Source organism: Bombyx mandarina, chromosome 20 (assembly GCF_030267445.1).
Source record: "Bombyx mandarina strain Sakado chromosome 20, ASM3026744v2".
Classification (NCBI taxonomy): Eukaryota; Metazoa; Arthropoda; class Insecta; order Lepidoptera; family Bombycidae; genus Bombyx; species Bombyx mandarina.
In genome coordinates, this window is record NC_143226.1 from 3,427,358 (window position 1) to 3,445,731 (window position 18,374).

The 18,374-nt window shown below is 38.2% G+C and overlaps 1 protein-coding gene across 2 annotated transcripts in view; it reads left to right on the forward strand.

Moving 5' to 3' along the window:
- Positions 1–7,786: 7,786 nt before the first annotated feature.
- Positions 7,787–18,374, forward strand: part of fus (epithelial splicing regulatory protein fusilli) — a 128,077-nt gene continuing 117,489 nt past the window's right edge. For both annotated transcript variants that reach the window (XM_089735864.1, XM_089735863.1), the window contains exon 1: positions 7,787–8,818. In XM_089735864.1, the coding sequence (XP_089591990.1) occupies positions 8,690–8,818 (129 nt within the window). In that variant the 5' untranslated portion in view covers positions 7,787–8,689. The remainder of the gene's footprint in view (positions 8,819–18,374) is intronic.

Genomic DNA, 18,374 nt, shown 5'->3' on the forward strand with positions numbered 1-18,374 from the left:
TCAAAGGGCATTTTACTGATGGCAGCTTAGCGTGTGGCCTCGTAGGTTTTTTTTATTAGACTATGAAGACTATGGTAGAATATATCAAAGTACTTCATTAGATATATAGATATTTATATATTGAGCTGCATCCGGATTAAGCGCTTACTGTCCTACAAGAAATAGCTAATCATATTAATATGCGTTTCGGTTTGAAGGGTGGGGCAGCCGTTGTAACTATACTTGAGAACTTATATCTCAAGGTGGGTGGCGCATTTACGTCGTAGATGTCTATGGGCTCCAGTAACAACTTCAGAACAGGTGGGCTGTGATCTCGTCCACCAACTAATCAATAAATAAAAAATGTAATCTAATATTTGCAATCATATTCAGAATGCTATTAAAAGCACCCCACATACCAAATTTGCACAATGACATCTCTTACGCATAGTCGTGATGATATGTATATACATGACACTTACGAACAGGTATGAACTTTTCCTCGTCGAACTCCTTGATTACGACTAAGAGTTCGACGAGCGAACTGGCCCAAAGACACAGCCCACTGACTTTCTCGCAGAATCTTCTGAGTAGGTCGCGATTCCGATCCGATGATAGATCCCGCGAAGCACTGCTCTTGAGCAAAAAAATGTGAACTTTACAAACGAGGTTTTAATGAAGAAGAATACTAGAAAAGTTACGTGGCAAGAAAATTTGTTATGATACTTTTTTTTATTTTTTCCCGCCACTATCGCAACCGCTGTCATCTTTTTTTTACGTGCCATTACATGCATTGCAATCTGAATGTACACGTACAGCCACAAATAGAGAGAGACGGAGAAGCCTCGTAAAAGCCGCAACCAAGACACACATAACCACGACCACTCCGCCAGGAGTGTACGACTGAGAAGAACAACCTGCATGTTGCACCTATAGCCTTCATGAGGTTCTTTTTTTTGTGTGGAGTTTATGGCCTGGTATCTAGACCTTTAAGTCATTTACGATGTTCTTTTGACTCAAGTGTTTCTGCTGTTCATGTGGTCGCCTAATTAGTGGGGGATCGTAATGTTATCTTACTGTATACTTATGAAGAAGTGATGGCTGAAATAATAGTACAGTATCAAGAAAAAAATGTACTAAAATATCTGCTTGTACAAGAAGTATACTAATTTGTTTATTGCTCAGACGTCTGGATGAGCCACTTGCCGTTTTGGTTTTCCTACCTGAGCTGGTGATCTTAGCGGGCTATGCCAGCGATACAGAGTGAAGGACTGCTTTTATTTTATTTTTTCCTACCTATTCTAGTAACCTAGAGGGGTTATTCTAGATTCGCCGAGCTTGTAGGTGAGCTCGCGGGGCGCAAACCTGACGACGTTGCTAACACGAAACCTAGCAAGAGCCGTGCTTCGCAGAATCTACCACCGGATCGGAAACGCGACCCACTGAGAAGATCCGGCGAGAAACTTAGTGGGTTGTGTTTGTGACTAAATTTACTCGTCGAGCCCCTCGTTGCAAGCGACGGGTTCGGCGAGGACGGTGACCGGTGCTTGAGGTACCTAAAAGCACCGTTAGTGGATCGGGAGGATCCGAAATGACGTGTTTTGGGCGACGTCGACTGTTTTCTATTCTGTCCGCAGGATCGGGAATGACCAAGGCCTGCTGTTAAATTGATATCGGAGCGCTTTCTATTCTGTCCGCAGGATCGGGCATGACCAAGGCCTTTTGTTAAATTGATATCGGAGCCATCAACGACGTAATGAGTCACCATCGTCCTTGAACTACTTAAGACTCCTAAGTCACAGTTATTAACACTAAACATACCATAACGGGCAAATTACCCGTTTTGGACTTTTGCATTCGTCTTATTGCTTTTGCACATTTGACTTCGTGACTTTTCTTACCAATTAATCTACATTCTACAGGTATTAAGCTATTCTTTTTGTTTTTTTTTGAGTAATACTTCTCGTAGGTATATTATCTACACGCTAGAAATAGGTAGGTATCAGTAAGCGTTGGTATGATTTTGGTTGGTTTTAAATTGGTTGGTGTTAAATTGTAAACAATTTAATTTCATTGACGGTATCTAAACAGATATTGCATTTTTTGTCTTGAATCAAATTCATTACCGAACGTTTTTTTTTTGTTGCAAGCCCACTTATGCTCTAACTGGTTCTAGCTTCGATCAACAAGGTTCTTCGCTTTTGATCTTTGGGCGCCACCTTTAATCATCGTAGATCTAATAGATCTTAATCTGGTACCACTGAAGGTCAGTGTTGCCAGAAGGTTGCGAGTGTGCAATATAATTAGCACTTTTTTGAATATAGAAACAACCGATGTTATCTAAACGGCCTGGAGAATTCTAAAGCTGTCTGTATTGGTAGAAACAATTCAATGGCATTCGTTAAATGGTTTGATATTTTTTTTGAAGGCAGAATGAAAATGGGAATTGCGAACATGAACATTCAGACGCATGAACTCTTTTTTTGTGCGGTAAACTAAACGATAGGTACATTTTTCTAGGGATCTTGTAGACAACTTAGGAATAGTTTGGGAATATATTGAATAGTCCATTCAATCTATTCCCGGGCGTCATTAAGCAGGCCGAATGCAAGCAATGTTAGAGGAAGCTGGTGCAGAAACTGGACTTAGGTGGTCACGACCCTCAGTAATGAGGAAGCGACGAAGAAGAAAAAGAAGATTGAGTAGGATATCCGAATAATATGGCTACCGTTAAACAATTATCAAACAAGTTTCCAGTTTTTGCGGATAGATGTCGCTCTTTTAAACACAGGTTCTATTTAATTTCAATAAAATTTTAGGTTAACCGATCGATTTAAAGTTAATACATGAAAAATAAGTGTAACGTTTTGTCATTTTCTTACCGAATAAATATGCGTACGAGCTCACGGTCTAACTGTTGTTAAGCAGCTACAGTAGTATAGACATCACAACGTGACTGCCGCCCACCAGTCTGAATTGTAGGTATCAAGTAATGGCAGAAATTGACAAGAAACTTGTGAATATTATATGTAACAACAGTAAAACAAAGTCTTTTAAAAGAAAAACACATCTAGACAGAGTATTTGTACAAAATTACTAATTTAAAATGGAGTACGTTTTAATATAGCTGAGGAAAGCAAAAAATCACGTCCGCGGCAAACGTAAACACTCACATGCCAATAAATGGACGTTCAAGTGAAATAGGTCATTGGTCAGTCGGGATATTGTTTATATTAAACACATGTGTTCGTTGGCGGTAATACGAGTAGTGGGCGACCATCTTGGATTTTATAATGAGCGCGCCAATCGCGCAACGAGTGGAACGAGGGAGGGCGGGAAAAAATAACTACAATCGAAAAAAACATTGACCGTTGATCTGTTTATTATTTTTTATTATTATTTTAAAACGGTTAGCCTTAATTCAGACACAGCCGGTGCCTAGCTGTTTCCTATGGTGTTTTAAGTTCCAAAAAGATACACGTAAAACACAATATATCCTATATCTAGAACTCGAATATCTTTAATACAGCTCACCAGGCATCACATGACCAGCAAGGAACCTGGCTCCTGGATTACGATAGCGTCACCAATTAACGAACGACACTGTTATAATCAACTTTGACTTCGAAAAAAATTAGGCAAAATTTATATTTTAAATTCAACCTGGCAACTATTTGTACCTATAACAAAAAACTTTGTTTTTTACCAAACGTTTACCATAAAATCATTTTACAGCGAGTTGTCTTATGTAAAAATTAACAAAAATATTCTCGAATTCTCTATATGAATACCATGGAGCTTTTTTTTTCCATAGCTGTGCGCATAGCCTTGAGAGGCTATTTCAGCTTCACCCTAACGTGTAGGTGAGCTCACGGGGCTCAACCAGGAGTGGTACTAACACTGGCCCTAGCAAGAGCAGTGCTTCGCAGAATCTACCACCGGATCGGAAACGCGACCCAGTGAGAAGAACCGGCGAGAAACTTAGTGGGCTGTGTCTGTGGGTTAACCATGAAGCGCGACTTGTTTCCCCCTACCTAATCGCTGGTAGCCTAAGGGGTTATTCCAGCTACGTGCGGACGGGTAAGTGAGCTCACTGGCGCCACCTGACAGTATTTACTGACACTAGCACTACCAAGAGCAGTGCTGTGCAGAATCTACCATTGGATCGCAATCGTGAAACACTGAGAAGATCCGGTGAGACGCAGTCTCCTGAGTTTCTTGGCGGATCTTCTCAGTGTTGTTGAGTTTTTAGGTCTCCTTGGGAGGCGCTCGGGCAGCTGTTAGCAAATCCCACCCTTCCTGGCTGAGCCTTAGCTCTCTCACCTGTCTTGGCCAAACTGGAAAGGCCTCCGGGATACCAGTAATAAATAACCTTTTCAAATTCCGTCACCGACTTTGCTATTTCTAGATTCGTTGTTTTATAACTTAAATAATTAATTAAGCTGACCTCAATTGAATTGACCTAATAAAATTTAATTATATACTTAAATGAGTATTTGAATTTACCTCTCCAAAACTACCGACGTTGGCAAGCACCGGAAAAACCTCTCGAAACTAACATAACATTATAATTTTGTCAAAAAAAAAAACAAGATTTCATAAATTTTATTCTCTTGTTACAATCGTCATGGGAACAGTTACTGTTTTAATATAATGGCTAATTGTATTAATATAGACCTTCAATGAAATTAATAACAATTTTAATGAAATAACAATTGACGTCTGTCAAGCTTCACGCGCTACTTTTTTAGCTTTAGATAAGAGTTTCACGGTCCAAACGCTCTCACGAACCTCAATCCAGCTTCAATCCACCTTGAAACACGCGATGGGAGTATAATATTTTATTACGGCAACACTGTTACCCTTTGCTTGGAACGCTCCACGGGAGAAATTGATAAACTCTCCAGTAACACAATCGGAAAATCAACATGGAAACACGAACAAATTATGAGATCGTACACGTAGATATTATCTATACTAATACTAATAATATTATAAAGAGGAATTATAAAGAGGAAAGATTTGTTTGTTTGTTTGTTTCGAATAGGCTCCGAAACTACTGGACCGATTTGAAAAATTCTTTTTCCATTAGAAGCCGACATTGTCCCTGATGAACATAGGCTACTTTTTAAAAAAAAAATTATTTTATTTTTTTGGTTTCATGTGTGTTTTAATGTTTCCGAAGCGAAGCGAGGGCGGGTCGCTAGTTTTTTATAAATTGGGGAGATCAGGTACATATAGTAGTAGTCCATTGAGTTTCTGGTCGGATCTTCTCATTGGGTCGCGATCCCGATTCGGTGGTAGATTTTGCGATGCACTGTTCTTACTAGAGCTAGTGTTAGCAAATTCTTTTAGTTTAAGCCCGTGAGCTTATCTACCCATCTGGGCGTAGTTGGAATAGCCTCATAAGCTACCGGCGAATAGGTAGAAAAAAAAGAAAAAAAAAAACAGTACGATCAAGTCGTCGTGGCCTAAAACCCGGTGCATTCGTATTGAACGATTTGATTGTGCCAATATTCAAATCCCGCATGCACGTACAAAATTTACTAAAGAAACTCGCGTTCACCAATTAGGTACCTACTTCTTTAAGTTTTAACTTTTATCTATCTATCCATCTCTTATTTCTTTTAGATTTCGCCAATGTCAAGTGTATATAATACTTTGCTTTCTATAGCGGGCTTCGTGAACGAGCAAGGTCACAGATTGTAACTGAGAATTAAAGAAGAGAAAGAGAAAGAGTAGCTGAGAATGTTTGATGACAGGATCGCTGTTGATGTACATAAAACAAATAAGACGCACACAATATATATACAGGGGCTAGTTCGTTAAAAGACAGACAAACACAGCTTAATATTATTATGGTTAATGAATGAACTAAGAATATAAACTAAAGGGGAGTTGCCAAGGGAAAGAAGGGATTTGAGATCAATGGGGCGAGGAATATCAGGAGGAAGGATCTTTAAGTTTTAAGAGACAGTTTATTTTGACAGATGACAATCACTGATGGCAGTGACGTATAATGCTAGTGTTTTTTTTGCTTAAGATTCTCCAAATCTCACAGACTCTACGAGGAAATATAATCTACAGTAACTCTTTTGTTTTTAATTTATCTGTGCACACAGATGCTATTTGCATTTACGTCAATGCAACTTCCAAAACCAAATCGTCTGTTGACCGTTTTGTTTTGTTTTGTCTTCTCGGATAGCAAAATTAAAATTTGTCAAGGAATAAGAGAATCGTAAGCGCCAATTAAAAGACATTGGTCATAGCACTTTTTGTCGACAACGAAGATTTCACTGAATTTGAATTGTGAAACGTTGTATACATATTACCTACTTATGAGCTTTAGGTACGGCAAAGCATCATTATCCCGGACATATTTTTTTTTATGGTGGGTTGGGTTTTTTTGCCTACTTATGTTAGTAGCCTTGAGAGGCTATATCAGCATTACCCTAGCATGTAGGTGAGCTCGTGGGGTTCAAACCGGAGGTGTTGCTAGCACTGGCCCTAGCAAGAGCAGTGCTTCGCAGAATGTACCACCGGAACGGAAACGCGACCCACTGAGAAGATCCGACGAGAAACTAGACCTAGAAACTAGAAACAAGAACCTACTCACAAGAGGTCCTACCACCAGTAAAATCGGTAATTCATCGGGTGTGCCATGACTTTGTTCACCTAGACTGTACGGGAGAACATACGTCAGACGTGGAGTCGAAGTAGGTACTACGTATGACGGCTGTCCTGCCTTACGAACAAAACTCGGAGCAGAAATTTTCAGGATGGCTTTGTTTTCCTACATATTTTAGTAATTCGAGGTCATGCCAGATTCACGGAACAAGTGAGTGAGCTCACGGGGCTCTAACCTGAGGACGTTGTTAACAAGCCCTAGCAAGAGCAGTGCTTCGCAGAATCTACTACCGGATCGGAAACGCGACCCAGTGAGAAGATCCGGCGAGAAACTCAGTGGGCTCTGTTTGAGCGGCAGGATCTCCGTACCTACTCGTATGTACCTACACAATAGTCCTCTTTCCGATCACTCGATTACAGTTGAGGTAGGTTTTGATATGATTTTCTTATATTCAAATCAGTTGAATTACGGTCAGCTGATAGATTAAAATTTTATTACGTCAATGACATACGAAATATCTCTCTAGATTTCGTTAATTAATTTATGGATAATAAATACGAATTTGTAAAACTAAGCGGCATTAAGTATGCGTATACTGGAAAGAGGTACTTGAATGATATAATTAAAAATTGAGTGATGAGTAAAAAAAATTAGAGATAAAAAAAATGGTGTTTGTCAGGTACCTATTGATTTAGTAATTTAAATGATTCGCGGGGTCCCGCTAGATATAGGCGGCGCAGGACCGGTCAATGTGACGAGGATTGGGGGATGCCTATGTCCAACAGTGGACATCGGTGCCCCGAACAAAAGATTCAGTAATTCAGAGATGATTAAAAATTCTGGACATTGCGCAATAATCGCGGGGGGCATACTTTATCAGCGCGTTAAAATACTCTAACACAATACACACAAATTCGTCGCTTTCGTTAAAAAACATTCGATCAAGTTAATCTTTCCTACTATTTTGTTAATTATCAACTAATCGACCTTGCCTAAGATATTCCTAAATTCCTTAACTACGCAATCGTTAACAATCACGTCTATTTACACTTTCCCTGAGAAACGTTAACGAGGTCGCCGTACACGATGCGTAATGTACACCGAACAATAAATTAAAAGCGTTCGCTTCCCCAAAACCGAACGTTAAACGTTGCACGACGCGGACCGAACAGTTTAGATACTTTAAAAGCGTTACGCGCTTCATTGACAACTCGTAATGTTACATATTAAATAATTAAAATAAAATTAACGAAATAGCTATTTACAATGTTTTCAAACGAAGCGTGAATTTCGAAATGACGCGTCAGGAGCAGCAGCTATCTCATCAATGATAGCGTACGGTTTGGCAACGTCGCCTCGCTCACCTGGCGTTACCTGCGCAGTGTCAACTGGGGGCGAGCACGCCAGCCAGTGGCACTCGATCCACCGACCGGACAGACGCGCTTGTCTCGAGCTGCCCTAATTCAAATTAACTCCCAAAATATTCCATAAAAAACGTTTATCGGCAACAAAACTTAGTTAAAGCCTTAAAGCGGCTATCGGAGCGTGCGAAGTGGAAAACAATATCGCGTGTGACACATTAATAGGACATTCAAAATTTCGGTATCGCTCAAATACAAAGCTGGCTTCGTACGTACGTACGGTGGCGCCGGAGTCCTGTTTCGCGAATACGTCCGTCAATGTGTTAAGTGAGTTAATACTAGGTTTTCACCGACAGCGGAAATAGCTTACGTAGCCGGGCTAGCGGTAAAACGACGTCCGCGCCGCACGCGACTTCTTGTTCCATGTTGGGTAACCGTCGGGTTTCTAAAAGGTGCTTTCGGCGCGTTTGAGAACGTATTCAACAAGCACGGAGCGTGGATTTTTCTGATTCGGTTCGCGGGCCACGGCACGGACCTGACACTAGCCTAAACGGGCCTCGTTAGGAAGCCACCGCGGAAATTCGAACATGGTTAAAAGATCGTTTTAGATAGACAGCTCAGAGTATTAGCCACGAATGGACTGATCGTAGAACAGTAAGTTTGTGTACTAACGATAGTCGGAGGGGCTGTGTTGGAGTGTGTTAGCGCAGTGCATGGCGCCATGATCAACGGTGGTTGGGTTTGCGCCCTGCATGTGCGCACCGCAGGGCTAGGCGGAGCGGCACTCGGCTCCGACGAGGAGGAAATCGTCTACCTAGCGTATGTCGTCATCGACGTGCCCACCAATCAGGTAAGAGAGACATAACACCACCAAAAAAAACAACAACTCAATTAGTGTGATCAATGAAATTAATACAGACCTAATTAAGTCTTAACCAATATGTTAAGAGAAATCAATTTTGTTTCGTACGACGATTGCGAAAACGGACCCCGGTGGCTTAAAAGGCACACGTCGTACGCCTTTCGATATTAATTGTATTTCTAAAATGGAATCATGACGTTTATATTTGGATATAAAATACGGCAGATACATATATACACCTACTACAGAGATACTGTTCTGAGAAAGTGGAATATTTTAACCGTCTCCAATATGTGTGTTTACAATATGTAAATGCAAAAAAAAAAAACGAAACCAGTCTTCGGAGACGGCAGTGTAGTGTGTGACTATGCGTGCACAGATAATAATATGTTTCTAAAATAAATTATAAAAAAAACTAGAGAAAGATATCTTTAAGCTGTTTCTAAGTGACTGTAACAGAGATTTGGTCATTAGAATCATGTATAACATCTGAATTGGTTTCTATTTTCGAATATTAAATATTTGATTGTTTTAAAATACAATTGAACAGCCAAAACGGAATAAGATTTACAAAATTATCGTTACAAATTCGTAAAACTTCAAATAAAAATAGTCTAAAATTTCAAGACTACCAAAATATAATAACGAATCGACTTTAATTAATTCAAGACGATAATTAATTCAAGACGAGCACAATTTCAAATGATGAAAATGAAGGCACAATTTTACTGACTCAATTCGACCCGCTAACGAATACAGACTTGTAAAATTCCGACCAAGCGTCTTGGTTGGTTATTAAAAATTGTAGCATTATATGCGGCTTTTGGGAGTCGTAGACATTTTTTTAAATTTTATTTTATTACTTAGATGGGTGGACGACCAGCTCACAGTTAAGTGGTTACTGGAGCCCATAGACATCTACAATGTAAACGCACCACCCATCTTGAGATATAAGTTCTCAGATCTCAGTATAGTTACAACGGCTGCCCCACCCTTCAAACCTTCAGAGATTATGAAAGCTTACTTTTATCCTATAATCACACGAAAGATTGTGACAACAGACTGTAAAAACAGTGGAGTATTCGAAACGTCAGAAATAATATAATGAAGATAAAAAATCGCGAGATTAAATCGTGAAGGTAGTTTTAAATATTGTTAAATTTAACTTCTCGGGATCTTCCAACAAGTCCACTGTAAAAGTCTCAGTAAATGACCACCATTTTACTGAGATTATACTTCATCCCATATCATCTCATCTCATTTCATTTCATTTTACTTCATGCCATCTTTCATAATATTTAACTTCATATCATCTCATAATATCATTTTCATATAAAAAAGTTACGTATTATTAAAATTAAAATAAGACTTGACCTAAAGGTCTTAATTGCCAGGTCATAAAATCCCATAAAAAAATAAGATTTTTAAATGCAAGATTTATAAAGAGATTTAAGATTGAACTCCTAGATTTAAAAGTAAGCCAATGAATTTTCTTTTTTTCGAGAACACCATCTCGGTTTGTTGGTTAGTTTAATTTAGTTAATCTTTTTTTAGTCTACCTATTCGCTGATAGCCTAAGGGGCTATTCTAGGTACGCGCGGATGGGTAGGTGAGCTCATGGGCTCAATTGAGCTTGCTAACAGTGTCCTTAGCAAGAGCAGTGGTTCGCTTAATCTGGAATAGCAATCCACTGAGAAGATCCGACGAGAAACTCAGTGGGCCGTGTCTATGGGTTAAGTTCACTTCACCCCCCTTAAGATACAGGTTAGGGCGTTCAGTGTGAACAATACAAGAGATTTCTCAATAACAGGGCTGCTACGAAGAGAACTTATACATCTCACTGTTTTGTATGGTAGTATCTAAAGTTTATTTCTCTGACAAATTTCTTGACATTATCTCATAAGCGAAGCAATTTATTTATTTATTTATTATTTGACTTGCATATAGAGATGAATTTCGACTAGCATTATGTCTCTTAAATCTCTTCTACTTTTTCTACAAATCAAATTGTAACAGGGCTTAAAAAGCTAGCAGTGAATAAACTGTTTGCGCCGCTGGAATTATCAATATTCTTACACCACCCTCGTTTGAGAATGATCAGGTGATATTTACGGGTAGAATTCAAATCTATAAAAGAACGAATGTTTGTTCATGATCGGTGTGGCGCCCTCCTATTCAATCGAATTGAAACTTTATACAGTTCAGGGAAGACCTTTTTATTCAAGTTATCACCACGGATGACAGGCGGTGCGTGAACAATTTTTAAAAGTATGTGTTTTCACGCTTTTAGCGATATTTGTATATACAGTCGGTAACGTTTCAGACATCTGTATATAACGAAAAAACTGACCTAAGCTACGTATAAAATTTAAATTATTAATGTTCCATTTAAATATTCTAGAACCGTCCTAAGGAGATATTGTTTGGCGGTGATTACATAAAGACCATAAATATAAAAAAAACTGTGGTATATGTAGCTAGGATAAATACTCGATAAATTATTATATTTTAAACGTCATCGAATGGATAGAATACGGAATGAATATGTTAGAGGAAGTCTGAAAGTGGCACCTGTGACAGAGAAACTGAGAAGTGCGCGTTTGGGATGGTACGGACATGTTTTTTTTTTTTTTATTGCTTCGATGATTGGACGAGCTCACAGCCCACCTGGTGTTAAGTGGTTACTGGAGCCCATAGACATCTACAACGTAAATGCGCCACCCGCCTTGAGATATAAGTTCTAAGGTCTCAATTATAGTTACAACGGCTGCCCCACCCTTCCAACCGAAACGCATTACTGCTTCACGGCAGAAATAGGCAGGGTGGTGGTACCTACCCGTGCGGACTTACAAGAGCTCCTACCACCAGTAATTACGCAAATTATAATTTTGCGGGTTTCATTTTTATTACACGATGTTATTCCTTCACCGTGGAAATCAATTGTGAACATTTGTTGAGTACGTATTTCATTAGAAAAATTGGTACCCGCCTGCGGGATTCGAACACCGGTGCATCGCTCAACACGAATGCACCGGACGTCTTATCCGTTAGGCCACGACGACTTCAAAGTCAAAGTGATGAGACGAAATGAAAATGCGGTTGGTAAGAGAGTGTTAACTATGAATGTGGAAGGATATAGAAGAAGAGGTAGAACTAAGAATAAATGGATGGATTGCGTGAAAGATGATATGGGTAAGAGGGGAGTGAGCGAAGAAATAGTATATGATAGAAGAGTATGGAAGGAGAAAACATGTTGCGCCCACCCCAGGTGACTGGGAGAAGGGCAGGAGAATGATGAAACTTCATTGTAAATATCTACGTTAAAAGAACAAAAATAGCACGTGTTTCCTGATTTATTTTAAATATTATCCAGTGTAACCTCGATATAAAAAATCGGATGGGAACAAGTAAATGTTTGTTATATCAAGTAATTCGGTAAATTGAGCTTTGCTATATTCAGGTTAGGTTGCTCTACCATTTGTTATAACCCGGGAAAAAAATATAGTTTTATTCACCTCAACATTACTTATCTTGTTATAGCGAACAACTTCTACTAATATAAATGATAACACATTTTTATCAAATTACTGTATGTATTTTCTATTTAAAAACAATTAGGGAGGTAACAATTTTTCTCAAACCTGTCGAGACTGGTTCACATATTATGAGATTAAGGGTCATATTGGTGGGAACGTTATATACATAGTCAGGTCATAAATTCTGTCACATGTTTAATGTAAAATAATTGAAACAAGTTTATTCATTATGTAACCATTCATATACCAAAATGAACTTAACAAAACATAGATTCTTATGACACTAAAGTTTATTCAAAATGACCTCCGTGATTTTGAATACAGGCCTTCAATCTGCGCGGCCAGTCGTCTATCGCAGCACGAACGAGGTCCATGTCAATATCGGCGGCTGCCTTAATCAAGGATGTCTTGAGTGACTCCAAATTGGGATGAGGCTTTGAGCACGCCTTTTCCTCCAAGTATTGCCATATCTTGTAATCTAACGAATTCAAATCTGGACGGGAGGAGGGCCAGTCTTCGTGCCGGATGAAGTCGATTTCACGCGCCGCCAGCCAATCTTGTGTGCTCTTCGCTCTATGAACTGGCGCCGAATCTTGTTGGAATACCCAGTGCCTGTTATTGAACATGGTATGAGAAACAGGTACCACAAGGTTCGTCAGGACTGTATTTTGATACACAACTGCATTCGTTTTTACACCTTTCTCACAAAAATGTACCTCTGTTAAGCCCCAATAAGAAACTCCCAACCATACCATGAGCGAGGATGGAAAATGACCTCGTTGGACACGCGGAATACGGTTGCTCGCTTCTTCATTACTGTGTGCGTACACCTTATATTTTTTTTTGTTGTAGCTCTCTTCTACGGTAAAAATTTTTTCATCCGAAAAAAGAATTTCCCGATATTTTTTTCCCGCGTACCGCTTCAACAAAGCGCGGCATCTCTTCAGTCTCAGGTCCATTAGACGAGCATTCAAACGATGTCCTGTTTTTCTTCGATATGCCCGAAGCCCTAAGTCTTCATTTAACACCCTTTTCACCGTGGTTCTGCTTAACCCCATCTGAAGGGCCAACAGTTTCTGCTTACGTTTGGGATTTCTTTGAATTCGCGCCTTCACAGCTTTTATCACTGCTGGAATCCTAACAGACCGAGGGCGACCACTTCTTGGCCTGTCATCTACACTAGAGTCTTCATTGTATCGTTTGATGGTACGATAAACGAATCTTTTGGTTATATTCAAATTTTTCAGTATGTTAAAAATTTGAATTGGCGCGTAACCGCAACGATGCAACGCAATAACTGCAACACGGTCTTCTTTAAGCCTCCACTCCATATTTAAAAATGAGTAAAATTCTATAAAGTATACATTTTTATTTTCTTGAACAATTCGAAATTCGAATTCTATAAACTTTTTTGTGGCCAAAATTCTAAAAGAAAAGTTTTTACTGTGTGACAATACTTATGACCTGACTAGGTAGAGGGCAGTGTACGTTTGTGGCCTGTTTTTTTTATATAATCATAAGGTAAAGCGGTGCGCTTCCAGAATTTTTTTTTGCCACGTACCATCCAGCCTTGGAATGAGCTCCCCTCAACGGTGTTTCCCGAGCACTATGACATTCCCTTCTTCAAACGAGGCTTGTGGAGAGTACTTAATTGTAGGCAGCGACTTGGCTCTGTGCCTGGCATTGCTGACGTCCATGGGCGACGGTAGCCACTCACCATCAGGTTGGCCGTAAGCTAGTCTGCCTACAATAGCAATAAAAAAAAGGTTAAAATAAGCGTAGCTGCGATATAGAAATCGAGTGCTCTGAGGAATTCTCTTTGCAATTAACTCCGTTATTCCACTGGTGGCTTTGGCCAAAACAACAACAAAATACCCTATGTTGCAACGATACAGCGTATTTTCGCCTGTACATTAATAACGCTTACGACTTTTCATTAAGAGCCGAAGGAACAATATTTAATTTGACAGGTTTTTGTTCTATCAGCTATTATCTATCGGTTCGTCTGTATCTCTATTCGTCGCATGAGGCGACCATTCGCCGGATTACAGGCGTATAAAGGATCGTAATTATATTTAAAAGATCACTAAATCTAAATCAAGCTATACCTACACAAATCTCGACGGGTGATCTCATATTTGTCGTAAGCTAGTCGTAATATTTAGGAATCTATACTTCCATATCGTTTTCCCACGAGAAATTACATTGATTTTTTTTGATCGCATATGCGAAGCCGCGGTAAGAGCTAGTAAAAAAAAGTCTTAAACAAAAGAAAACATAATTTGTTAGGTTAGGTATATTCAAAATTACGTTTATGCTTTAATTTCGCTTTTCTTACTGTCATTACATTTCTTTCTGACGTTTTAAATACAGTCACAGTTATTTTTAAATCAGAATATCACGCTAAGAGTAAAAAACGCGATTTTTATGATTGGCGAAAACCGAAGAAAATGCTTGTTAGGATCTTTGGAGGTAGCAATAAAATTACTGTTTGTCATTGGTCTAAAAGGGTTTATTTTTATTATAAATGAACGACTTACAATACTTACATAATTCATCGATCGTTTTGGCACTAAATGACGTCACCGGTCGTAACTATCTACTTACTCTTGTGGGAATCATCCTCACATTGATGACGTAAGCGCTCTGTTTAGATAATTTGCGCGCCAATGTCGAAAAACGAATGGTCGCCCGGTAAGTCGAAATTCGGCTATAATTCGTTTAAAATAAAAGCTTGAACATTATTAAGGGTCTATTGTCGAAGACTATTATCATATACATACCTTTGTAATAACAAATTTCGCCAAGACTACACTATAGATAAATAATATTGAAGACAAACAATATTAATTTATTCTCAATTTGACCACAGACTTTAACAATAAACAAAAGAGTATACATGCGTGTGTGTGTGTAATGTTTTTTTTCGTGTATTAATGAACCAATCGTTTATGCACAATTAAAAAAAAATTGGCATTCTGCACTCTTTCTCTATATTAACTATACCTAAGTGTGAAAAATTTCATACACCTCCGTCCGCGCAATTCTCGTAAAAAGCGGTATACAAAGTGTTTGCTTCACGTATTAATACTTATAGTCGGATTTTTAATTAGACGAAGCCAGCTGACAGTAGCTAATGTCACTTTGTGAAATAATGTTGCTATATTTAAAGTAATAGTGATGCGTTCAGTTCTCGTTCAATCACATAAATGAACAATGAGTGTGAAGAGTTACTCATTAATTTCAAACTATAAAAGAATATTATTTATATTTTACAATAAAATTGTATTAAAGTGATCCAATATAATAATATGTTACTAGTAGTATGTAACTACAATCAGTTTTTTTTATTTTCATTACCTATGTACCTATAATTGTTATATTTTATACATCTATAGTTTCAACTATATGATGCATTGGAAATAGGACAGTCTTACAAGCTTCCTCGCAATGTTTTTCTTAATGTTTAAAACACTCGGTATTCAGTACAGGTAGATACCATAGGAACATAATGTTTCGTCGAAAACTCGTTGGTATGTACAAAGCACGGCTAAAATTCGAACCCCGTGCCCGATATCGGCAGTTCGGCACACTAACTATTCACTAGACAATCGAGGCAATTTCATTAATTCAGGAGTTTTTTCAATCGTTCACTTTGTCACAACACTATTTTTATTTCATCAAAAACTGACAACACAGTAAACGTCAGTTTACTTCGTCTAATAAAAAATCCGACTATAGATAAAACATGTCTGATTTTCCATAAACACGTACACGTAAGTACGTAGCGACTTATTTTTTTAATTGAAAAATTAACAAAGCAGCGTAAATAATAACGTTACGTGGAATTTTGTTCTTGAATTAATTAATTCTACGATCATTCTGTGTGTCTGATGCTATTGTTATATTGAGTTATATGTATATAATGTATTTATTTCTTTAAATCAAAATACAGTTTAGCTTTGTAAAACTATAGCAATTGAGTTGCTCTTATAAAGAGAAACAACATTTAAAGCTATTGCTTCACCATTATTTTTAAATCTTTTTATATTTTAATATTGCAAAAATGCTCTTTATATGTCTAATATTCTAATGTTTCAATAATCGAAATTCTATTTATGTCATCTATAGAAGAATGATATAAATAGCATATTAACCTCTTTAAGGATTAATCGTATAGAGGTTACATGTATATATGAAATTATATATTAGAATCAGTGTAATTAAAATAGCCGATTTATTTACTTCAAAGAACGCCTCGCGAGGTTATTTACGATAAGTTGAATACTAATTTGTGACTTAATAGAAAAGAAAGATGGCGTTCGACAATCCAATTACAGAGAGAGATAGACAGTAGGTAAATTACAAATATTTTATTTAAATTAACAAGAAAACAAAGGTACAGACCGCATGGGTGATGATTTTTTAATTCAAACTACTTAAATGTCGGATATAATGTATAATAAATAAACAATCTAAGCATCTAAGCAATAAAAAAAAAAAAAAAAACTGGTGGTAGGAGGACCTTTTGTGAGTCCGCACGGGTAGTTACCACCACCCCGCCTATTTCCGCCGTGAAGCAGTAATTCGTTTCGGTTCGAAGGGTGGGGCAGCCGTTGTAACTATACTGAGATCTTAGAACTTCTCGAGGTGGGCGGTAGATGTCTATGGGCTCCAGTAACCACTTAAAACCAGGTGGGCTGTGAGCTCGTCCATCCATCTAAGCTTAAAAAAAACCAGAACAGAGCATAGAGATAAAATTAAATACAAATCTACAGAGATATGACCACTTTAAGAACTATGTACATATGTACGTAGTGAGAATTAGCACAGGTTTTCTTTTCATATTGAATATACGCGAGTGCAAACACACTCAATATACTAAACTACCTAATAATACGGCCGTCTGGTGTAGTGGTAAGTGACATGGTCACTACACAAGGGGGTCGCGGGTTCGAATCCCGCCAAGGGAAGATATTTGTATGATAAATATAAAGTCTTTTCCAGGGTTATGGATGTATATTAAATATGTGTATGTGTATAATAAAAATCTTACATTTATTTCCGTTATCTGGTACCTGTAACACAAGTTCTTTACGAACTTATCACGGGACCAGTTAAAGTGGCGTGATTGTTAGTAAATATTTATTTATTTATTTATTATAATAGCATTTGTGAGACATTTTCATAATTATATTCTGTTCAAAACGATTTAAATGATTTTATAACGAGTGTAGGTATTCATAGTATTTTTTTTCGGGAACTGATTTAAATTGACAACACCGCGTTTCAAAAGATTAAGAAATATTCCCTTCAAAATGCCTCCAGTGTGCTTAGTGCGAGTTTTTTAACGTTCTCGATAGCGTAAAAGTTAACTCAAATTTGTATGGAGTTTGAAAGTTTGCCGCTAGGGGCGCTGTTCCAACTGCATACAAATTTGAGTTAACTTTTTTTTTTTTTTTATTGCTGGGACGTGTGGACGAGCTCACAGCCCACCTGGTGCTAAGGGGTTACTGGAGCCCATAGACATCTACAACGTAAATGCGCCACCCACCTTGAAATATAAGTACTAAGGTCTCAGTATAGTTACAACGGCTGCTCCACCCTTCGAACCGAAAGGCATTACTGCTTCACGGCAAAAATAGACAGGGTGGTGGTACCTACCCGCGCGGATTTACCAGAGGTCGAGAGATTGGAGGGGCATTGGTCATAATGAACAATGCCCTACCAATCCCACCACATACACAGCTTTACGCTATCGAAAGTATACTAGTTTGAAGGGTGGGACAGCAATCGTAAAATGTCGGCTAACACCATATACGGCCGTGAATTCTGCCTATTAGTGTAATAAAATCCATTAGAACTCTTACTCTACTTGTTTAGAAGTTTAAATTTAGGCTTCGATAGTAACAACAGGTTGTTCGCAGTGTGCTACCGTGAATAAAGCTAACAGATAAGCTAATTCAGGTGCTATTTCAAGGGTGAGATGGTCGTTATTCCTATGCAAC